This window comes from Onychostoma macrolepis, chromosome 18 (genome assembly GCF_012432095.1).
Source record: "Onychostoma macrolepis isolate SWU-2019 chromosome 18, ASM1243209v1, whole genome shotgun sequence".
NCBI classification, from domain to species: Eukaryota; Metazoa; Chordata; class Actinopteri; order Cypriniformes; family Cyprinidae; genus Onychostoma; species Onychostoma macrolepis.
In genome coordinates this window covers 13,559,294-13,584,465 of record NC_081172.1, presented here as the reverse complement: position 1 = coordinate 13,584,465, position 25,172 = coordinate 13,559,294, and the positions used below count along the sequence as shown (strand labels likewise).

The 25,172-nt window shown below is 36.7% G+C and overlaps 1 protein-coding gene across 4 annotated transcripts in view; it reads right to left on the bottom strand.

Moving 5' to 3' along the window:
• gnao1a (guanine nucleotide binding protein (G protein), alpha activating activity polypeptide O, a) overlaps positions 1-25,172 on the bottom strand; it is an 87,570-nt gene that overhangs the window by 15,928 nt on the left and 46,470 nt on the right. For all 4 annotated transcript variants that reach the window (XM_058750738.1, XM_058750740.1, XM_058750742.1 and 1 more), the window contains exon 4: positions 5,582-5,742. In XM_058750738.1, the coding sequence (XP_058606721.1) occupies positions 5,582-5,742 (161 nt within the window). The remainder of the gene's footprint in view (positions 1-5,581; positions 5,743-25,172) is intronic.

The window sequence follows — 25,172 nt, the reverse complement described above, 5'->3', positions numbered from 1 at the left end:
TTTCTATTCACCAAAGATCCTGAAAAAAAATTTGTCAGTTTTGTGTCAGTCAAAATTGATAATAACATTGAACGTTATTTGAGCACTAAATATTATTAACACAGCATATTAGAAAGACTTCTGAAGCATCATGTGACACTGAAGACTTTTAAATTGTTATACTACTGTGTTACTGTTTTAATGTTTTACAAACAAACGCAGCATTTGTGAGCGGAAGAGACTTTGCATAAAAACATTTAAGAAATGTACAAATCCCAAACTGTTGAACGATAGAGTAGTATCTGCTCAAATCTACTCGAATGGGTTAATATATAAGCCTGCAAAGCTGTTTGTCAAGATTATGAGGCAATATTATACTAAAATCTGACAATGACACATATATTTAGCTTCTCCATCTCAAATCAAGCTTAAAAATCGCTGTACTCTTCAGGTCGGTCTAACTTATGTGTGAAATCCTGAGTAAACAAACGAGTGTATGAAAATGACAAATGACACTGAAAGGTGGGAAAGCCGCCATATTGAGCGTTACATTTCATTTTTTCTCATTCATTTTTCAGTGACTCATTCGTCTCCTCCCTCTTACACTGTCCCTGGCTACACATACGTCCTTCTGAGCTCACAACATCCTGTCCAGCAAATAATTCCACATTTAACAACATGCAGCCTGACTAAACACTAATTTTAAAATGATTCAGTTAAATATCAGATACAGTAATAATGTGAAATGTCCTGTGCCAAGTATCCACAGATGTAGTGACACGGAGTCAGATTCAGCGGAGGATACAGACACAGGCTGCAACTGATATGAGGCCCAAAATGGGGGAAGAGAGTAGAAAGAGGCTGAAAAATAAAAATAAAAGAATTAAGACAGGAAGTGAGGGCAAGGTCTATGACATGAGAGATCCAAAAACCTCAGATCAATGGGAAGCTCTGGGAAACAGAATCTATTTTAAACCTGGAAACAGACTGGAAGTTTTAGCATTCTGAAAATGTTAAAACATATAAATTACATGATATAAATTGAAGATTCTGCACTAGGATATTAATATACTATATATAATGCCTAAATTTATTTAATTGGAATACAATTCTCAGGTGTCCCACTGTGTATTCTCAGTCCTATATGGAAAGAATATACCATCAGTAAAGCATATTCATATGTATTTTGCATATTTCTCTTCCTGTGGTTCACCACACTGACTCTAGGGGGTGCCGTTGCTGTGACTTGCTAAGTTTTATTAATGTTTAGTAGTGGTGCTTTTGGTTTGCAGGATCGCTTAGTGGCACTTAACTCAAGTCTACCTGACATAGAATGAACTTAAGTACTCAAGCATGAACTGCTCTCATAGGACACAGTCTCAAATGGGACATCACTTGAACAGCACTAATAAGGATAACCCATCCACTGACATTAATTTTTAATCTCTTCTCTTTGATAGTGTTAGTACTACCTCGCTCTCTCTGGGGCACCTTCCTTTGTGACCTGTATCTGTTGGCTGTGGACTTGTTTCTCTCAGCATATTTTGTCTATTAACAAATAGCAGATTTAGAGCAGCTATGTTAACAGGGGATTTCCAGAAGCCTTTTTTTAGAAAGCAACTGTCCACGCTGGCCTGATAAGACCACTATAAGTGCTGGTAATCTTTCATTACATTTGACTAAAGGCAAATTTCACTGGAGTCATGGTTCCAAGTTTTAAACATTGATAATAATAAGAACCATTATTAATATTTGAGCAGCACAAATATATATATATATACCACATACTGTACTTCATGAATTTGTACTGTACTTCAATTTAAGACTATTTTTGTTTAAATGTGACCGTCAAGACATTTATAATATTACAAAAGATTTCTATTCATCAAAGAATGTATCATGGTTTCCACAACAATATTAAGCTGCCAAAGTTTTAAACACTGATAATAATAAGAACCATGATTAATATTTGAGCAGCTCAAATAATAATTCATAATTATGGAGCACCAAACATTTCTGAAAGATGGGGTAATGGCGGCTGAAAAATAAACTTTGATATTACAGGAATAAATTACATATTGAAATATATGAAAATAGAAAACTTGAGTTTTTAACTATAATAGGATTTTACAATATTACTGTTTTTTTACAGTATTTTTGATCAAATAAATGCAGCTTTTTTTTTCTTTTTTATATATATAAAAAAAAATCCTAATTATTCAAAAAAAAAAAAGTATTTACACACATTTATATTTGTCTGTGTGTATCACAAAATAATATCATAATGCGTTTCAAATCTATGCCTGTTTAGTTGGCCGTAGGTGCAGAGAATATACACATTAAGGAAGAATCGTGTTCTTTTGTGTACAAGTCTGCATGTGTGCAAGCGCATTTTGATATTCGCAGCAGTGCTAATGTTTTTTTATCTCCTATGCACTCAATGCCCTGATGGTGTTCTGAGGAGTAGCTGTATGTACTATTGTAAATCTTTTATAAATACGGCAACACGCTACGTGGACTTCACTCTGTCGTTTTAGGCCTAATGGACATGCGGGTGGGTTGTGCTGTAGGGTTTCTTCACTTCTCTCTCTCCTTTTAGTATGGGAAACTCGTATCTCTCTACCACTCAGGCTGCTTGCCAGCTCTGCCCTTCCCCCTGCTCCCTCTCTCTCTCTCATACACCATCTTTCTTTCTTTCTCCCTCCACCCTCCCTCTGTTTCCTGCTGCTGCTTGAGTGCTCTGCCTGGCAACACCTCTCAGCGGCCTGCCTGCTGTCTGCTGCTCCCCATCAAGGAGAGAGAGACAGAAAGATGTGCAGGAAAAAGAACTACAGGGCATTGGAGACATTGTTACCACATTTATTGTGGTAACAAAAAGGTCTGAAATCCTGGGTGCTGCAAGAATGCTACAATAAGCCTGATTCTTAAAGAAATTGTAGTACAGCGTTATAATTAATATGGAAAGTCAAAGAAATAAGGGAGACTTGACCTCTGGAATTAGCATACTGTTGCTTAAAGGGATAGTTCACCCAAAAAATGAAAATTGCGAGTAGTTTCAAACCTATATGGTTTTCTTTCCTCTGTGGAACACAAACACACACACACACACACAAACACAAACACACAGACATTTTGTCTGCTTTGTCTACAACACAAAAGAATAGTAAATGATGACAGAATTTTCATTTTTGGGTGAATTATGCCTTTAGGTATTTTAACTGTCTAATAAACTCTAGTATAGTTTAATAGTAAAAAAGTTTGGTAGCCATCGATATCTACAATAGGGAAAAATAAACTTTATATCAGCAACTCTCATTGTTGAGAAACATTCTTGACAATGACAAATAACCTTGCGAGGATACAAGTCATTTTGATCGTGTCAGTAAATCAGTAAAGATACACTATCAAAAAAACTCCTACTGTACATCTTCTGAAGGCAAAGCCACATTTTCATTTATCACAGAATGTCATACTGTCCAATACTTCAATAGGAACATAGAGTTTTCCTATTTTTGCTCTGGAAACGTCAAGAAAGAAGGTAAAGTTTCAGTTCAGGCATCAGAAGGCATCAGAATTCTGACGCGTTTCTTATAACCAGAAGTGGAACATGCTACTCGTTAATACTATTAATAAACAAAGTAAAAAATACTGAAGAAATTAAATTAGCAGACCTACAATTGAAAAGAGGAAGACAAAAAGAAAAAGAAAACTGATCAGGAACAAAGATGAGAGGACAAGAGGAACATGACTGGAGAGGTGGGGAATGATTTCAGTGTGGAGGAAGAGGAGGAGCTTTTAAAAGGTTGGACAAGAGTGGATAAACTCCTCTATGGCACCATAAAGTGGGCAGTATCAAAGTTACATAGTAGAGAGTGGTGAGTGTGAGAGAAGGAGAGAGGAAAGACAGAAATAGTGGAAGAAGTTCAGATAATGATGGAAGTTTTCCAGAGAACAAATGACTGAGGGCCAATCTAATCCTGTTTCAGCATCTCACTCTGGGAAAGACCACTGCGCCTCAGTCTGAAATGTTGTGAAATGTCTCCTGATATTCAAGTTGCAGTCCAATAGGGAGAAGAAAGTCAAGCCTACAGCCTAGGTATGCTGTACACTGTAAACCGCCGGTGTGGATAAACAGCCCAAAGGAAATGATCTCAAATCTCTCCTGAACTATTTTCTTTAGTCAGTGATTGACGTGAAAGAATGGCTTAGACATACAAGTTGTACCTGTCAAGCTGGCCATGTCTTAAGTGTAAACACACACACACACAAATAAAAGCCAAGAAACTTAAACACAGGTGTACAGCAGTGTTTCTTGTGCACTATGAAGCTTTGAAGCATGTGTTTGCAGTCTGAGTTTAATGTGATAGGATAAAAAGACTGGGCACTGCAAAATAAAACAAAGACTCTAAAGAGAAATTACTTCTATATATTGTACATACAAAAAAAAAAAACACACACAATGACCAATAGTAAAATACATAATAGAATAATAATAAAATAATAATAAAAACAATATTATTAAAATATAAAAATGTAAATAAATATAAATTCAATCTAAAATATAATTTTATTAAATTAAATTATATATTTATCATGCGGCTAACTGGGTTATATTGTGACTAATCTAAATAAAGACTAATGCAGGTTATGAATGGAAAAGGCCTTTTTCATTTAAATATGTGTGTGTTGTGTATTCACAGCACTCTGGAAATTAAATTCTTCCTGAAGAATTACAGCTTTTTAAATATTAGCAAGGTTCCTGAACATGGAAAAAAACACAACTGAATGTGCTAATACAAAAAAAGACTATAAAACAGTAAATATCGGTCAGCCATACAGCGGGGAATATCCTTCAGCAATCTTTCACAAACACATAAACCTTAAATATATTGTCCTTGTACCATTTGATATTTCTGAACTTAACACACCACTGGCAACTGTTTGTCTTACTGATCACTGAACAATAGGCAGAACATCTATGCAAAACTTGGTAATGTTTATATGTAAATAATGAAGAAGAAAAACGTCTCTCCCAAAGACTTGTCTAGCAAACTCATTTTTGGCACCCTAAACAGTCCTTCCCCTCCCCACATTTGCCTCATAGCAACATAATCTATGTTGGCAATATGTGAGCGAGTAATTTGTCTTTATCTAAACACCACTTCCCACATGGACAGGCTTCCCAAACTATTACAGTAAACCACAACATCAGAAATATAATGCTGACGGAACTCTTACACACATGCACACATCGTATAGCACACATACATAACTCGAGACCTTTCATCAGCGCATACTGTAATTGCATCCGCAAATTCACTTCAGTGTGACATTTTGCTGAGCTCAAGTAATACTCTAAAAGCAACCTGTTCAAACAAGCATTGGAAATAAAGATTATACATATTATGCTGTAGACACCACCTAATGTGGCCACGTTCAATTTACAGTCCATAAAATATATGCCCCGTGGATAGTTCTCTAAAATGAACTGGACTGCAGTGTGATAGTCAATGATATAATAAAAGATCGGTATATTTAGGCAGAAGGTTCTTAATGAAGGGTAAAACACGAATGTCTCTTCCCAGCAAAGGGCCGTACTCACTATTGGGCGGAGTCATTGAGCTGGTACTCGCGAGCACGGCTGAAGCACTCCTGGATGCCTGAGTCAGACCACAGGCGGATCATGGAGGACAACAGCTCCGGAGAGTAGGGCTCGGTATCCTCCATACGGCTCACAACATCACAGACCATCTTAGCATCAGCCTGTTAAAAGCAAACACATGTACAGAACATCCATCAGTGTGATGAGGAGACTTGCGAACATAAATAGTCACAAACTGTGCTCCAAATTGTACCAATTTTGAGATTTGCAATTAAAAAAATGACACTTAATATGAACTCAAACTCTTTTTGCTCTTTCCTCTTCGGGGTCATTGGCAATGACAGTTCAACAAAACAACTAGAAGACATTAACTTTGCAATTTCCAGTGACATGTGCAACAGCATCCGTTGGTTTTGTGATAAAATCAAGCAGAGTTCAACTTTATGCAAATAAGCAGAAATGCATTGTGGGAACGCCTACTAGCAACTGACAGCACTGAGACTCGTGATCTGCAGCAATTTCTTCACAGACAGTGTGATTGTGGCTTTACTGTGTCAACAACTGACTCATCTGTGCCTTTTATATTCATTCCAAAGAATTTTAGCAGAAACATATTTTGACTGCATCAAAATTGACTGCTTGGTTGCTTGAATGAAAATTATTAAAAATATTTTTGTCTTGTTTTCCAGTGAACATGCTTGTTTGCTCACAAAATGTAGGTAGTGTATATACTTAAAACATTCATAAAAGTTTTTGCTTCTCAAAAAAAATAAAAAATAGGGATCTTGTTTTAAAGATGTTTTAGGTATATTTACAGACAAACATATTAAAAAAGAAAAAAAAAACAGATTAAGAAAAAGACTTCTAGGGCGCTAAGTTGAAAAAAATACTGCACTGAAAGGATAACCGAAAGATGCAAGTTCACATTGTACTGCTGGCACTAAATCTTTTATAAAGCCTTTTCTATAAGCTGGCTCTTGCTTTAAACAAAATTTCGTTGGTCGGTTATCTGCATAACAACTTTTGGTTATACAAACTTGTGCAAGGACAGAATGAGAGAGCATTACGGAAGAAAAGAGATAACAGAATCTGCAACTGTTCTAGTACTCTCAACTAAACTCTCAACATTATTTTCTATTATTTTAATTATTAAATCTGCTGCTCCTCATTTACATTCAGTTGCTCCATTTGAAAGAGAAAAACATTTAAGGGCACACTCAAATGTGTTGGATTTGAAATTGTGGCAAGTCTCTTAGTTCTAATGAGTACAACAAAAAAAAGTCAATACTAGTCAATACTATATTTAAAAAATCATTTTAAAATATAGTAATTCAATATAAATATATTTACATCCAATATATAAATACATAGACAATATATACACACAAAATCCTGACTTCCTGTTTCACTCTTACCTCCCTCTTACTTCCTCTGTCCTCCTCCTATGACATCATTCCCTTTAACAAACGCATTTAAAAAGCCTGACAGCAATAATGACTTCTGAAAAGAGTGTTTGGTTTCTTTTAAAGAGATCACAATTGAGCTTACTACACGAAGGGGCTGGGTTCCGCCGTCCTGCAAATCCACAACAGAAATGCAACTACACAAGCCAAAAGAGGAGAGCGTGAGAAATGGACTGGATGAGTAGAATGAAAAGAAAAGACCCATGTTAAATAGAGAGTGGAAGAGAAGATGGGGGTCAGTTCAAGAAGGCTGGTCTTGCACCCTCTCCATTATCTGCTGTGAGAAAGAGTAAAGTGTTCACAAACTAAAAGGAGTGAGATGTGGGGGCCTGGGAATTAAAAACTGGGGGAAAAACAAAGCATGGATGTCGCTAATTAATCCATAATTAATGCAAATGCTATTTTGTGAAGTTTTCTACTGTGAAGATGCAGATATATTCCTCTCCACTGAGAAAAATGGATGCATCTTCCGTGTGACTTGTCAATAGGGACAGATATTCCTGCCATCTCCATGGTGATGCAGCGGGGGCAGCATCAGCAGCAGGAGGCCTTATGATTGGTTGAGGGAGCCTCCCTTTCCTTCTCCCCCAGTGAGTGTGACCTTTGAGAGCAAGTCCTCTGAACTCAGCATGACTGAACCTTCTGGAGTCCTTATAACTAACACACACACACACACACATCATACTGTATTTAATCCTAATAGATGATTCTATCTGATTTTTTTTACCAATTAAAAATGAATTTAGCAATAATATCAGTGAAACAAAATGTACTATTAATGGGTATATGTAGTCTAATAATCTACAAGAATAATGAGCTGCAGGTTAAAGCTTCACAACACAACATGAAGCAGAGGATTACCTCAACATTACCCCTTCCGGGGAATTATGGAACATCAAACTGGTGTCCACAGGCTCGTTGAGCCTTTATAGTGGCAAATGCTTCAGTCCCAGAGCTGGAGATTTGCAATGGGAACATTTTTGCCATGCATTTTTCTTTTGATTAAAAAAGCAGCAAGAATAAAACTGACAGATTCAGCAGACACACACCTGTTTCCTTTCTCTCTCTGCATTTCTTGCAGGTGGGACTGTCTCTAATGTCACAACACTGGTCACGCCTCTCATTTTTCATTTGCTCTTTCTACCTGTGCTTAAGGTTTTTATTTTTTTATATTTTTTTTTTGGCGTGTGGCACTGAAGGAGCATGTGATTCCTGAGTGATTGCCTATTGAATTTAGATCAGGCTCACAGAGACACATAATAGCTATTCATTATGGCCTTTGCACAGACTAAAAAGAATGGACCAATCTTCATCAGCATTCATTTATTAGAGGAAACAGCGCGAGGAGAGAACTCAACACGCTGTAGATTTGAATCGCAGATCAGTCAGTAGCCCAGCGTGACAGACAGTATCCTTACAGACGCCCTGACACTGCACCTGGTATGAGAACAGCTATTGTAAGAGTGACGTAAGTAGGCACTGTGAACTCATCATAACGTATATACAATAGAACTGTCATTTGACAGTAAATGCTGTATTCCTCAGAATATCATTAGGTTTTTATATCACTCTTGTTGATTGCTAAGGGCGTTGCTGGTTGACACAACATGATGGTGTCTGTGTCTAGTATTGTTACTGCAATATGCAGTAATACAGGCTAGTACAGTATCTATAGTCTGACTGGGTATCGGCAACTACTGTAACGATATGTTACACATCACAACACATGATTAATTATGTGACATCTTCACTGAATCACAGCTGAGAGATACCCAACATATCCACAAGTGAATTTGTGGATCAGTTTTAATCTTTCTCATGCAGTTCATAGAAGCGGCTCTCATTATAATAATGCATAAACAAAAATTAATGAATGAATGAAAAAATGGGCCTCATTTTATAATGTAATATTAATTATAAATGCAAACAAATAAATTAACAAACAAATGCAAGGGCCTAAAATACTGTTTCAATATCATGAAAAATGACTGAAAAAGGAATTTATGATATATTGTTAATATATTTACAAGGATTTGTGATAACTCTATATGACTGCAAAGCCCTAAAACAGTTGATTGTGTCCACAAAGCCCTAATACAGGCCTTTCTCATATTGTGTGAAGTACGGTAAAGGTCAAGTGTAATATGGCATAATCAATCTAGTCATCTTGAATCAGGTGGTTTCTTATCTTGCAATGAACAGGAGAGTAACATACAGTCCCTCATGAGCCCCAAGGGCTGTGGTCTAATAATCTATCAATGACGGTGGCAACTTTTCTCTTCAAACTAGCACAGAGGAAAAGAGATGCTCCGCTTTGCTGAAGACGTATAGACCCTGCTCAAGCACTTTATCAAAGGCAATGACACACCTCCCTAGACATGGATTTAAACTACAAATCGTCTTTTCAAGGTTACAACCACAGGCATGTGGTGGACATCTGAGTTAAGGAGACTGAGAGGTCATTTAAAAAAATATTTCAATATGGACATGACCAAAAGAGGTGCTGTGTGAGTGGGTGGATTGCTAACTCAGTAATCAACTTATTTTCTGTAATTTTTGACAATTTGTAGAACTTCACATTCATACCACAGTTTATCTATGAGAACTCAATAGAGCAAAAAGAGACATTTCCCCCCTCTAAAACATTAGTAGACTTTTTAGTGTCGCGGTAGCCTTTAGTTTTCCAAAGCATCCTTTTGGCCTTCAAGTAGTGTACAGTCTGAGGTCATGGGTTCACTTCCCAAGAAATGTATACAATTATAAAATGTATGAATGTATAAAACTTGTACAAAATTAAGTTTATTATATTTTAGGAAGTTGGTCTTTAGGTCTATGTTGAACTAGCCTTTAGTTTTCCAAAGCATCCTTTTGACCTTCAAGTAGTGTACAGTATGGCACTAGCAAGCCTCAGGTTATGTGTTCGATTCCCAGGGATAATTAAGTTGCTTTGCTTAAGCGAGTCTGCCAAATGCATGAATATAAATACATTTAAAACAGAACAAAAAGGTCATATGACCTGTATTTAGAACACAGTAAGAGAAAACACACAAGCCCAAAAAGGAAGGCTAAAATTACAGAGGCAAACCCACTATTTCATTAAGTGGTTAAAGAGCTATGTCTCTATGGCAGAGAGGGAAAGCCCATGACAGAAATTAGATGATGGAGATGACTGACGCTGTATGTTCCACAGAATGGCACACTATGCAGTGATGACCGTTCATCTCCTGCCTTTATTATCTCAAGACAGTGAGATGATCATATTATCATCAAGATAGACAGACACACACAGACCAGCATCATTAAGCAGCTGCTGTGTTTGTCTGGTTCACACACAATAAGAAAGTCACATCAGGATAGACTGTTGTATGGCTCTGCGGCATGAAATCACAGAAAGAGGACTGTGTTTGTCACATGGGTCAGGTCTTGCTGAGGCCTGCACTGACTAATACTATAGTCCTCCAGGAGACTGAATACGACACCAGCAGGATGACAAACTACTGACTCATGAAGATGAGATGATTGAATCTGATACACAAGAGGAACACTGTTACTAACAAGCATCTTACTGGACATCTACAAATGTCAGTTGTATTTAAGCATCTTTTAATCTGTCAACCTTGTGAAAAAGAAATACACTGTAGCTTCATTCTAAAAAGAGTATACTAGGTAAATAATATACTTTCAAGAATATACTTCAGTGCAAAATGAATTTAACATTTTCAGACACTTAATTGTATGTTAAGTGCAATTAAATTAAAACATATTTCTAATACACGCAATTATCTAAACTTCAGAGTGTTTTCTGACCCACTAATGTAGGACTTAAATAAGATAAATTTCTACTCTGAAAAATGCTAAAAGCGTACTGTCTAATGCACTGACAAGAATTTATGGTAAACTAAAATATACTTTAATGTAATTTCTATTGAATCTTGTATTATTAACTTTAAAGGGATAGTTCATCCAAAAACGAAAGTTGTATATGACTTTCTTCTTTCAACCAGGACATTTTTTAATATAACTGTAATTGTATTTGTCTGAAAGAAGAATGTCATATACACCTAGGATGGCTTGAGGGTGAGTAAATCATGTGGTAATTTTCATTTTTGGGTAAACTATCACTTTGAATGTAATATCAATTATTCTTAGGGTACCGGACGATTAGCTTAGCAACATGCTAACATTAAACTCTAGTACTCTACTGAAATCAATTGCTAGTTACTTTTTGTATCACTATTCAGTCGCTGATTTAGGAGGTTCTATGACAGGTCAGTATGTAGTCACTATGTAGGCAGCATGCAGCTCACTAGGTTTTGGAGTAGAGCTCCAAATTATATGCATACTATATTACACAAATTATATAGTGTGAATTATGTAATACACTTGCCTTGAACATGATGTGTGTGGGAACTTGGATCAAAACCACCTAAATCTTGCTAATTAAGCTTGCAGGATATTTCCCACAATTCCAAAGCAGCCTCATCAATACAGTGCTGCCAAGACAAAAAATGGTATTGCAACATAAACGGCCTCCTTTTGATGCTCATCTACATTACAATGACTCAGATGATGAAGAACACCACTATGGAAGGTGTTTTATTAAGCTAAATAGAATTTGTGCAGAGCAAGGCCAACAGAAAATGGTCTTTCTTTTGGTCATGCTCAGCACTTAAGATAATAGCGGCAAGGATGAAACAGCAAAAGAAAGATTGCTGCTATACTGCTGTGACTGTCCTCATTCTTTTCATCCCATACCCTAACATCTTTCTCTCTTTCTCTTACTTCACAGTTATGTCACACTTATAAGTAAGCAGTCTGGATAATGGGAAAGTGTTTGGATTCTGTCGAGATGATGCAGAATCGAGGTGACACAGAACTCGACTCAATCTGCTTTCGACTCGCCCCTTTTCACTCCGTCCCGTGATTATCATCTCTCCCTTTCCTTTCATAGGTCCCCTCCCTTTCGCTCCACTCCTCCGCATCATGTGACAGTCATCTCCAGTTACTATGGTTACCGGGCCTTTCTTGGGGAATGTGATTGCAGATTTGGTCTTCTTTCTTTCGTTTTCTCTGTATCTCAACCTCCCCTCCCACTTTCTCACTCTATCTCCTCCCTTCTCTCTCTCTCATCTCCATCTCTCTCTATTTTCCTCCCATGGCAGCTGTTGAATTATTGATTTGATTAAATATTTAGTTGTTATTCTGCTCTCCTGCTGAAGGCTCCAGTTGTGGCCTAGTCGTAGGAGGTCCTGAAAGCCCAGAGCGGAGACCACACCTCTGCTGATCTATTAACCGCCACGGACACCCGTCATCGGGGAGGCCACACCCACCGGTAAACCAACCGAAAGCTTTCTCTCTTACGTCAACATCATTCACATCAAGTCATTTTCATTACATGCCATGTAGTTATTAAAGAAGGAAATCAATGCTCCAAAAGCAATAAGGACATTTTAAGATCAATTTCCTCTTTTCTTTCATTATGTGGCATCCACAAACCCCTAATACCTCTCTGTGACTGGCTAATGTCTGTCTGCTGAGAATGAAAGGCTATTGGACTTTTCAGTGCCTGTCGATACTAGAATAAATATACATACATACATACATACATATATATATATATATATATATATACATACAGTCATGGCCAAAAATATTGGTACCCTTGGTAAATATGATCAAAAAAGGCTGTGAATGAATCTGCATTGTTAATCCTTTTGATCTTTTATTTTTTTTTAAATCTAACCTTTCATTGGATAATAAGAATTTAAAATGGGGGGAAATATCATTATGAAATAAATGTTTTTCTCTAATACACGTTGGCCACAATTAACGGCACCCTTTTATTCAATACTTTTTGAAACTTCCATTTGCCAGTTTAACAGCTCTAAATTTTCTCCTATAATGCCTGATGAGGTTAGAGAACACCTGACAAGAGATCAGAGACCATTCCTTCATCCAGAATCACTCCAGACCCTTTAGATTCCCAGCTCCATGTTGGTGCTTCTTCTCTTCAGTTCACCCCACTCATTTTCTATAGGGTTCAGGTCAGAGGACTGGAATGGCCAGCAGAAGCTTGGTTTTGTACTCAGTGACCCATTTTTGTGTATTTTTTTAGGTTTATGTTTGGATTATTGTACGGTTGGAAGATCCAGATATAGCCCATTATACGATTTCTAACAGAGTCAGTCACTTACTGATTTTTTATCTGTTGGTATTTGATAGAATCCATGATGCCATGCGTCTAAACAAGATGTCCAGGACCTCCAGCAGAAATATAGGCCCACAACATCAAAAATACAGCAGTATATTTCATTGTACACATGGGGTACTTTTCATCCCTGTGTTCACCAAACCCATCTTGAGTGTTTGCTGCTAAAAAGCTCATTTTTTAGTTTCATCTGACCATAGAAGCAACATTTATTTCATAATGATATTTCCCCCCATTTTAAATTCTTATTCTCCAATGAAAGGTTAGATTTTTGTGAATTTTCTAAATAAAAGATCAAAAGGATTAACAATGCAGATTAATTTTCACAGCCTTCTTTGATCATATTTACCAAGGGTGCCGATATTTTTGGCCATGACTGTATATATGTATATATATATATATATATATATATATAACAATATCTTTCTTCTATATCAGTAGTACTGAATGCTACTACCAAATGCTGTTACAAAAACAATTATGATAGTTATTTATGATAATTATGATAATGTGTACTATGATTTCACATAATAATTTGAATTGTTTAATTTTAACTTTGTTTTGTTTAATTTCTGAATATTTCATCTTAATATTTGGTATTGTTAGGTACGTGAAATACGTCAGGTGCTGTTATTTATTTGGTTTACTTAATCTATTGCTAATAAGTTCCCCTGCTTTTTATTTTGTTACTGACCGTTTAGTTGAATAATTGCTGGAAAAATGTACATTGATTGAATAATTACATATATTTAATATATTTATATTTTAATATAAAGTGGTGTGTTCAAAGCATACAATATATTACATTTTATAAATAAAAGATAAAAGTATTATTGTATTTTCATATATGTATATATAAATTAAAAACATCAAATATACAAATATATTTAACATTTAAATATTTAACATATTTATATTCATATTAATGTTTTAATATAAAGTAATGTGTTCATAGCATATAGCTTTTTTTGTAGTGCTGAAATTTATATTGAGAGTTGAATTTTGGTACCATGGCACCCCTAAAGTAAAGACACATTAAAACCATGTCAGCCTGACCTAGCCGTGCTCTCCAGGAGAATAAAGCAGAGCCAAAAAGCATTTGAAAGGGAAGGTGTGCTGTTCCATTACTGATCAAAATGTCTCAGTTTCTGTCCCCGTGTCTCTCTTTCCCCTCTACGTCATCAGGGTTCTTCAATGACTCAGAGACAGAGAAAAGTGGCAGACAAAAAAATCTGGGTCAGACTGCCCCTCCCTCTGCTCTATGACCTGCCCTTACTAAACTCTTCCTGAAGTGGAGCACACCAACGCACTCATCCCACACTGGGGAATTCTCTGTTGGGATTTATGGAGGAATAATTACATTCACGTTAATAATTACATTCTAAACCCAGCCCCCCACCTACCATCAGAAGCACTTATTTGATTAATGTCAGGTTTGAGAAAAATGGATTAGTTATGACAGGAAAAAAACTGTCTGGTTAAAGAAATAGTTCACCCACTCAGGGGTTATTTTCTTACCCTCACGTTGTTCCAAAACTGTATGTGATATAAAGGTATTAAACTGAAACATTCATTTAGGGATCATACTGAATGATCCGTTTACAAATCAGACTGAATGATTTGTTCACAAATTAAAGAGTTCGACTCACAGACTCGATGATCATGTCACAATGGTTCTTGATGAATCAGACTGATACATTAGTTTAGGTATTGTACTGACTGATTCATTCACAGATCACACTGAACAATTTGTACACGAATCAGAGTTCCACTCTTTGGTTGAACGATCCTTTTAACTTGCTTATGTTTTCTTTTTATTCCCTGCTGATTTTCACACTCTCTTTCTCTTCCACAGGAATACTGACACAGACAAGATGGAACTGTCTTTTTCTGCACCCTGTCTCTCTCTCTCCACAGGCCTGCAGGTTTGTGTGGAGTCTGCTGAGGCCTGGCATTTATTAAAGTGTGCTGTTCTCTCCTCTCTGCTGCATACCTGATCTGCTACCACTGCAGGCCTCTTTCAACTACATTTATTTTTAGCTGCAGGCCTAAAAATGTTATCATGCTACAAATACCACGCTTTTAACACTCTCTGGACCACAACCACCTTCCTTTCCACTATAACCCCCATCAGTGCCATGATCAACACACTGTCACCCAGACCAGCACGCTACTTAACACACTGTCCTCCCCATCAGTAACCTGATTAACACAGTGTCATCCCCCACTGGCACTGAACTGTTTCTTTTTTTGCTTAAGGCATTCACAGTACTTTCTGCTCAACAAAGAATAAAAGATTTTGTACCACAAAATCTGATACTGTACCACAGATTCAATCTTGAATTTTAAAGGTACCAATCAAATCAGGTCTGGCCACAACATCTCATTATTTGGATCGAGCTCAGGCTTCAATTTACTCCCAGTGTAGACCTTTGACTTCTATAGAGTCCTAGTTGCCAGCATGTAGAGCAGCCAGCCAGCAACAACAGAGTAAGATGTCAGGGTGCGACTCCAGGTCCAGACCGCAGTCAGAGCTGTACTGGCTCAGTAATTAGTCTGGGCTCAAGGTGCTCACACAGGAAGAGAAGTACAGATAAGACTGACTTAAGCTGAAGTGAGGCTGACAAATACACAAAACATATCGCCGCCCTAAACAATCCCTGGGGGTCGGCATGAGGCAAGGGAACCGTGGCACTGTGTGCCTCATTAGCTACGGCCTCGTTGGGTCATTAAAGTGGGTTGTGCTAATTGAGGGTGGAATCTCTAGGCTGTCATCAGGTTTGTAAAGGGCACTTGGGTGTGTTTTGAGAATTTGGAGGTGTAATACCAATTACAAAGATGTACTGAAGGATCTTTAGTCTTTTACATCAAGTAGTGTTTGGTGTACCTTTCTAAAGCTGTGTTTTTTTTAGTCTTCTTAACATGGCTTACATTGCTCTCTCTCAACAAAAAACAAGTAAATTAACAGCATTATTTATCACAAACAAGATGCAAGATTAGATTTCTTTATCAAAATAAATGTATGAGAGATAAAAAAAGTGTGTATAAAAAAGAAAAAGAAAGAAGAGAAAAAAAAAATAATGGCATAATGGAAGGCTAAAATGGCATTGATGCAAACCCAGTCTTCCATTCCAAGTGGCCGATGAGCTACGTCTCTACAGCAACCGGTAGTTTCCTAGCAGCGCAACACAGCTTATGGAAAAATGAATGAAAATCTACCCACTGAGATAGAAAGTCCATGATAGAAAAAGAGACTGGTAGTATAGGAAACAGAAAGACGATATGTCCCAGTCCATTTTTAAAAAGACAAAACATAAATGACAAATGAAAGAGAAAACATACAATAAAATTACTAGGCAATAATCAATAACACCCACACCCCCATGAGTGTGCAAGAAAACACACACGCTATCATGAGCTGAAGAAGAGCACCTTGTTTGATGGGAGGCCTAAATATAAATGTAGCCTGACTGATTGCATTAGTTTGATAATGATAAGGCTCATTAAGATAAGGGTTGTTGAATTAGATTATCGTACTGTCACAGTCTGTCGGATGAGGAAGCGCACATTGTGTTGCTACTGTAAGGATGCTAACACTGCTAGCTATAAATAACCGAACAAAGTGCAGCACTCCATGAAACACTTGCCTGTTGAGTGTGTTAGGCAGACAAAAACACAAATATGCACAATTATATGTGTCATTCAGATTAACATCAGGTTCATATGGTTTATATTTGCATTTACATTTAAGGTGAGACACTGGAGGTGAATAGGGTAAAAAAAAAAAGAACTAACAGTTATCGCCTTACTTACCTAGTGGATTGATTACATTGATAATTGCAAACATTTTTTTGTATCACAAGTTTTCTAAAATGTTAGGTTTAAATATGCAAATGAGGCATTATTTGATGAAATATGCGCTAATTTGCATACATTTCTAGTACAAAAATCGTTTAATTTTTTTGACATATTAGAGTCAAAAGTTTTTATCTCATTTTGTCACTCCATAATTCAGAAAACACTATATTTTCACAATTTTGGGAGGATTAAAATGTTGTATATAATCAAGCAAATGATATATGAACAAATCCCTCTGTAAAAACCTTCAGGATATAAACAGGAATAAAAATGTAAAGTTTGGTGTGTGTGAGTGCTACTGAAGTGGAGATTTATAGCTCAGTGTAGGAGAAAAAATTCATTTTGAGAAAACGGCCTTTAAAAATATGTATTGTAATTGAAATCTATTTGATACAAATAGATAAAGTGCTACAAAAGAAACACTTAATAGTGTCTTTAGGATGTTTTCTTTCCACTAGTCTGAAAAAACACCAAAAAGCCCAAAATCTCAAAATTGACAGGTGCATGAAAAAAACAGTGTTTTTGCCTGCAGTGTCTCCTCTTAAAGAAAAGTAGATGCACACAGACAAACTAAATTAAATGGGAGTATTTCTTAACATATTTTTTCGAATATGGAGGGACTTTTATTTTGAAGGGTTAGAGTTAACGCTAACCGCTACCATTCCTGTTGATCTCAGTGGCGATTCGTGATAGTTTGTGATCTAAAATCCATAATTGCTCATGTTTGCTGGGTTGTTTTACTAGTAAACTCACTAAGAGTGGTAAACATTAACAATCATCAGCACACGCTCATACATTTTTTCCAGATTATCAGGGTTACTGGAGCCATCTCATCAATCTGTTCATTAATCTTTCACATGTGCTCAGTCTGTACATCGTACAGTACACTGCATTCTCATTCACACGCCATAAAAATCTGCAGTTCCCTCTGCAGAGGCTTCAGAGTGATTAGAGTGGTTTATTTTTGACATTTACAGTGTGGCCACTGGCTAATCTGTAAATCATTACACAAAATTACTGCAAATTCAGATTATCTGTGGCCTTGTTGATTTCCATTCAATCTGCATGGTGACTGGATTAAGATATTTAGGATTAAGGCTTTTTTGTGGTTTTTCACTCGTTCAGTGTGACCGTTATTGATTAATCTGTCTGACGTGGTTAAATGGATGATCTTAAATTCTCCTGACTGCATTAGGGATTATTCTCACCTCATTTTATTTACGCTAACATTTTAATGTTAGAGGCTTATCCATTTGCACTTTTTGTTTCTGTCTTATTTTCGATTCCGAAAGTAATTGTTACTATCTCTAGGTAATGTTATGTTCAAAAGGTGATGATACACAGGGCAGTTCCCAAGCGATGTGTCTAGGGCAATTTCCCATTGAGAATAGGCAACAAATTTCTAGATACTTTAGATTGGTTGTGGGCCCTGTGTCTCACCTGGTTGCCCACTGACATCAACATTGCCCAGCAACATTGCCTTTAAGTATCACCTTAAGTATCTTAATACAGATCGAATGTATGTAAAAAAAATATGAAATAATGAACTTCATTCATGAAACAAGCAGACCAAATTGTGTGTATCATTCATACAATTATTCTTATGTAAAAATCAAAACTGACTTGATTTATTATCATGTTTATTAAATGTACATTAATCTGTACATGTGTGTGTGTGTGTGTGTGTGTGTGAAAAAAAAAAAAAAAAAAATTTATATATATATATATATATATATATATATATATATACACACACATACATACTGTATACTAAGGTGGTATTTGAACAGAAAAACAACCCTGGACATTAAGCAAAACTTTTACAAATAGAATAACACACTGTACACTACTGTTCATAAAACAACAACAACAAAAAAAAGTTGGGATCGAAAAAATGTTTTTAATATAGTTGCTCATGCTCATCAAGGCTGCATTTATTTGATCAAAAATACAGTAAAAACAGTAATATTGTGAAATAACATTACAATTTAAAATAATAGTTTTATATTTTAACATTTTAAAATGTAATTTATTCCTGTGATGGCAAACTTGAATTTTTAGCAGCCATTACTACAGTCTTTAGTGTAGATTTTGATTTATTTAATTGTACTTGCTGAATAAAAGTAGTTTCTTAAAAAAATATTTAAAAAAAAGAAACAAAAATCTTAATGACCTCAAACTTTTGAACTGTAGAGTAAATGTAAATGCTTGACCCCCTTTTAGTCATGACATCCCAAGATAGTGCCCTTAGTGAAATTCAAATGCAGAGCAAATGATGCCAGATACAGAGAAAAAAGGAAAGGAAAATAGATGAACAAGATAGACAGATCTTGCAGATACCCGAGTGAGAGAGAGAGAGAGAGTGCAAAACCCTTGAAAGAAAGGCTGCAGGCTCAGCTTGGCTCACTTCTGCTCTCTGTGTGCTAAATGGCTAGAAAGCAGCAGCTCTGCACCAGCCGTCTCACTGACTGGGCACTTTCAATGCACGTCTCCCCCCTTTATCTTCCATCCTTTTTCTGTTCTCACCCCCTCCTCCATCCCCTTCCAGCCATTACTGGTATTCAGTGCAGCTCTTTCAGTGAAGCCTGTAGCCCCCTCTCTCTCTCTCTCTCTCTGTCAATGCATACAGCATTGCTGAGGGCCACAGACACATAGAGAGAAGTACATTAGCCCAAAGAAACCAACACACAAAAATGCATACATGCAGGGCAAGACACTAAAGCATGAAACATGAAGTGATACATAGCGGAGCTACTGTATGTGTTAACTAATCGGCCAATGACTTCTATTGATTTTTAAACAGAGCCATTTATTTTATATCCCCTATTTCAAAATCTAACCCAATATTTATTTGTACTAGGTTGTTTTCTGGTCTATTTGATATAGGTGAATTCAGTTGTTATATACTTGTAGAGGTGTTTGATCCTCAAATTATAAGTAAAACCTCCCTCTCTCTCTCACACACACACACACAGAGAAAAAACTGATCCTTGAATGTTTATGGATTCTTCACACTTCAAATGGACAATGATAAGGGGCTGCCGAGAATACAAACACGCACACACATGCTGAACACAGACAGAGAGGCTGATTATTGTGTGCATGAGAGCACCCATACAAGACTGCCTACAAGAAAGCCAACACACACACACACACATGCTCAATCTGCAGTGGATCCGTGGGTTCAAAAGCACATGCTAACATCATTTCAGTAAAAATGACGTGTGAGCAGTGAAGTGTGATCCGCTCCGCACATTTCCTCCTGTGCTGAGATGGGGTTGGATCGGTCTTAATTTTACAGTCAATGCTCGCAGATAACATTTGACTAATCTAAAATGTAATTTTAAGTTTTAACGATGCATAAGATTGATAGTTAGCATGGCCCACTTAGCACCTGCTGGCAGATTCTATAACTACACCAGTGGTTCTCAACTAGTGGGTCAGGGCCCACTAGGGGGCTGCAGCTGAACTCCAAAGGGGTCTGTAAGATAGCTTAAAATAAGATAAAATATGCTTTAATATAACGTACAACATGTAAACTGACATAAGCTGTCTAAAGACCAAGTCATGAAAAAGAATACAATTTTAAAGGAATAGTCCACCCAAAAATGAAAATCATTTATTCACCTTCATTTTGTTTCTAACTTGTATGTCTTTCTTTCAAAATATTTTAAAGAATCCTGGTAATCAAACACTTTCCACTGACATCCATTGTATGGACAAAAAATACAATGGAAGTCAATGGGAACCAATACTGTAGGTGAATAAATGATGACAGGTGAATAAATGATGACAGAATTTTCATTTTTAGGTGGATTATACCTTAAAGTACTGAAAATTTCTACAATAAATATACATTTCTACTATATATATATATATATATATATATATATATATATATATATATATATATAGGATCAAAATGACCAAAAAGTTTGAGAACCACAATGGAGAATATTTCTCCATTGACTGGCATTCAAAAGTAAACGTATTTAAAAAAAAAAAAAATTATGAATCATAAATATGTCATGATATTGCAGAGGCTTTTTTGCCAGTGGCCAGCTTGTTATTGGAGTTATATATACGGACTTACATAACTCAAGTTTGTTGCCTTTCACGTCACAGCTAAGAATAGCTGCTATTGTATGCATTCTTGTGACAATTTTCTCCAGAGCAAATATTAATGTGACATTTACCAATCAGATTGTTGGCTCAAAAAAAAACAAATGAACGGGGAAGTCTCCAAGAATCATGCATTTGTCACAAACTGCCACTGAAATGCACGGAAATGCTAACAGGTATTACAGATGTCCTTGTCATATACCGCCGCAAATTAATACTGTGAATTTCTCATCATGGATGTCTTGACTACCTTGATACCACATCTTTTCTGTTTTCTTCTCACTGTGTCCCTAAGGGGAACTGTCTTTCTCTGCATTCAATCGGAGTGAGTTGATCTGCCTTCACTCTACGGCAGCTTCCATGAACTGTGTCTGCTTGTAAATAATTCAGCATATGTGAATAAGTCAGCAGAGCGGCTATAGTGGAGCTCACACAGATGGAAGTGTAGATATAGGTATGTTTGGAGTGTTTACAGTGATGTAAACAGTTTGCGGCCTGCAGACTGTCACAAAACAATAGGAGTGAAAACAGTGAAATGGAGAAGACAAGGGAGACTGAGTGAGAGTGCATCTGATCAGTCCATTAGGAGACCAGACACAATGGGGCCTTCCTCTTGTATCATCTCCCAGTGTATCCCACCTCTCTCTTTCTCATTCTCTCCCATCTAATCAATAGATGAGCACTTAGAGTTGGGCACAAAGGGAAGCTGGGGCTTCATTATGGGCCTGGAATCACAGCAAACACACACCTTCAGGATTTGCATACAGCTCTCAAGATCCAAACAGCTGCACAAAAGTGAAGAGCTTTCAGAGTGTCTTCTGAGTGTTCCCATAAGAAGGGTAGATGTGAAGAGGAATTTATTGTGATTGCTGATGGGTGCTTGAGACACAACACTGGTGGGAGGAGCTTGAGCTTATCCAGCCAATCACAACACAGAAGACATTTAACAGCCTCTCACCTCAGCTCACATCTCAATTCTACTGGTGTTCTCTACCTCAATTCCATATTCAATTTTATAAATAGTTCCAGAGGGAACTTTAAGCTCCAACTCCTGTGCCCGTTTGCCCTCGTTGCTTACTTAGGTAATATGAATATGTTAATTCATGCATTAAGTCCATTAAAAGCTCAAATCCAACTAGATTTACATGGAAGGTTGTTTTTAATGAGGGGTACCTAAGTATCTTCATTCACAAAATAACACAGAGCAGTGGGTCATAGACCAAAAATGGGTCATAAGTCTGAAAGGGTTTCGGACAACAGAGGGAAAAATGTAAATAAAAATAATAAAATACAACCAATCTTTAAAAAATTATGCATAGTTAGGATAACAAAATAAAAACGATGATCAGCTTTTAAAAGAAAGGGGAAATGCTTCCCATATGATTTGTTACATTTTTAATTAAATATATTATAAAATATATTATATTAATTATATATCATTATATATATACACTTGTGTGTGCGTGTGTGTGTGTGTGTGTGTGTGTGTATATATATATATATATATATATAAAATCAAATACTCAATATTGTGATATATGCTAAAATATATATAATATAATGTCATAAAATATTGAAATAGTCACTGAAAAAATTATACAATTTATATTTGAAGCAAATCTAATTAGAAATATCAATCAGCTAAAATTACAATATACTAACAAGCTAAATAAAAACACCTGTCAATGTGTTTAAGGCGGGCTGATAAACAAGCGAAGCTGATTCCAACTCTCATTCGATCACCCCCTCCACTTCCCTATCTCCCTCCCTCAGCAGGGGGACCCATTTTAAATGTAAATAATTCATCCATAGACAGATGCAGCTTTTTATTTGGAGTGAATAATTCAAAATGTGGTCTCTGTACTTCAGAGTGGAGGCCCGCTTATCCAGTGGAAGAGAGCAGGGAAAGAATCAATGCTTCTTTTTGTTCCTTTACACTCGTTAAAGCTAGAGACAGATGCCACACCTTGCAGCTTAAGCATTGTCTTGATTGGAGCACCATGGGTCGATTTGAGGTGGGAAAGTAAAGTGTACATTCTTGAGCTGAAAGATTTTCAGTTACTGATTTAGAGAAGAATGCGTCTGCGCACACACAGCATCTCCCAATCCTGGCTTTGACCTATTCATATTGAGCTTATGCAAATTGAAATGCTTCAGGCTTTATGCTGGGAGCCTCACAAATGCACAGGCACGCATTACCTAGGACACACACACGCTCATAAGCATGCATACATATATGTCCACATAAATTCAAATGTACATGTACAAATATGCACCTTTGTAGAGCAGCAACTCATGATGCACAATGCCCAGACTGCTTGGAAAAATGCAATACAGCTCATAACAAATGGATTTTTTTAAAAGGCCTATATTTCCCATTTCAATGGGTTAGCTGCACTTTAATTATATGCGAGACAATGAAATGAAAATTTGAAATGAAAAGAAATAAAAGGAAAATACTCAAAACTTGCACCAGCCTTTTCACTGATCTCTGACCAAGCAACAGTGAATTATCTACTTACCTCAAGGCCTGGGTTTCTCAGAATTAACTATTGCTTACTTGGCATTTTAATCTTATTTTCATAAAGAAAATCATTCAAAAGAACTTGTTGCAGTTTGTCCTTCACTTCTTTCTTGCTCTGTATCTAGCCAAGCTATAGTAACATGCTGCTATGCTAACCGGCTAAACTAGGTTCTCTGACAGTATCAAAGTCATTTCACATTCTTAACATTAAAACAATTTTCTCTTTTTTTACTCAGGAAAGTAAAATGGTTCAAATGGAAACATTTTCAAAAGAGTAAAAACAACAATCTGATCACCTAATCAAATCAAAAGGAAAGACCCTGCTGGAAAATGTAGCTTAGGATGGTAGCTTGGCTTTGAAACATGCTAGCTAGTTTCTAGCTGGTCTAAACTGGACATTCGCTGACTGACCAGCTACCATGCTAAAACACAACCTTACGCTGAAATAGCTTCCACGTTCTAAGACACATGTACCATAGGATGAACCTGACTCCAGGCTGGAATCAAAAACCAGCCTGACAAGGCTAGAACACCTGCTAAGACCAGAAAACCACTTTAAAAGCTGCCCTCCTCAGCAGGACCACTATAAAAGCTTTTTCAGCCACGTGATCCAGATTTATTCTGTAATATCTATTCTCTAAATAGCCTAATGTGTGTATTCTGTGATATAAAGGTTGTGCTGTATGGTAAATATGTTGAGGTACAGTACAGTAGGCGTAGGTGTATTGACTGAGAGGGGGATTTTTAAAGGGCAGAGAGGAGAGAGGAATAGAATCTCTCTTCTGCACCAGCGCCACCTCAGGCTCACAGGCCTCTCATCTCTTAACCTTCAATTAGTGGCCACAGGCAGTGCAAAGTATTGATTAAGCGCTAAATGCCAGTGCGACACACTGGCATACAAACACGTACACACACACTGTACTGGCTCTTCCTCAGTCTCTGCATTATTGAAGAGCAGCCTTGCTAATTACAGCATGGAGGACACACACTCAGCAGGAGGGAAACACCTACACACACCTGTGCTACAGACACACACATCTAAATCCACTGAGACACAAGTGATAAAAAAATTTTTTTATTGACAAAACCACAGACAAGAAGAAACCAAACAACTGACCAATAGACTGGCAGTATTTCCTTTAGTGGCATTCAATCATCACACACACAGATACAAAACAAATGCACAAACACACTCAAGAAAAGGCACATTATGGCACATATAATTATGTCCTGCGGAAGCACTTTAAGGCATCACAGATGCACTAATGACAGGAATGCGTGTTAAAATTTTAATGTAGTTAAATTTTATTCAATTTCTGAAAACTGTCAATTAAAAATAGTTACCCAAATATTTTACCCAATATTTTATTTGTCCTATTAATTTTTAGTGCAACTGTGCCCACCCACTTTTCAGCA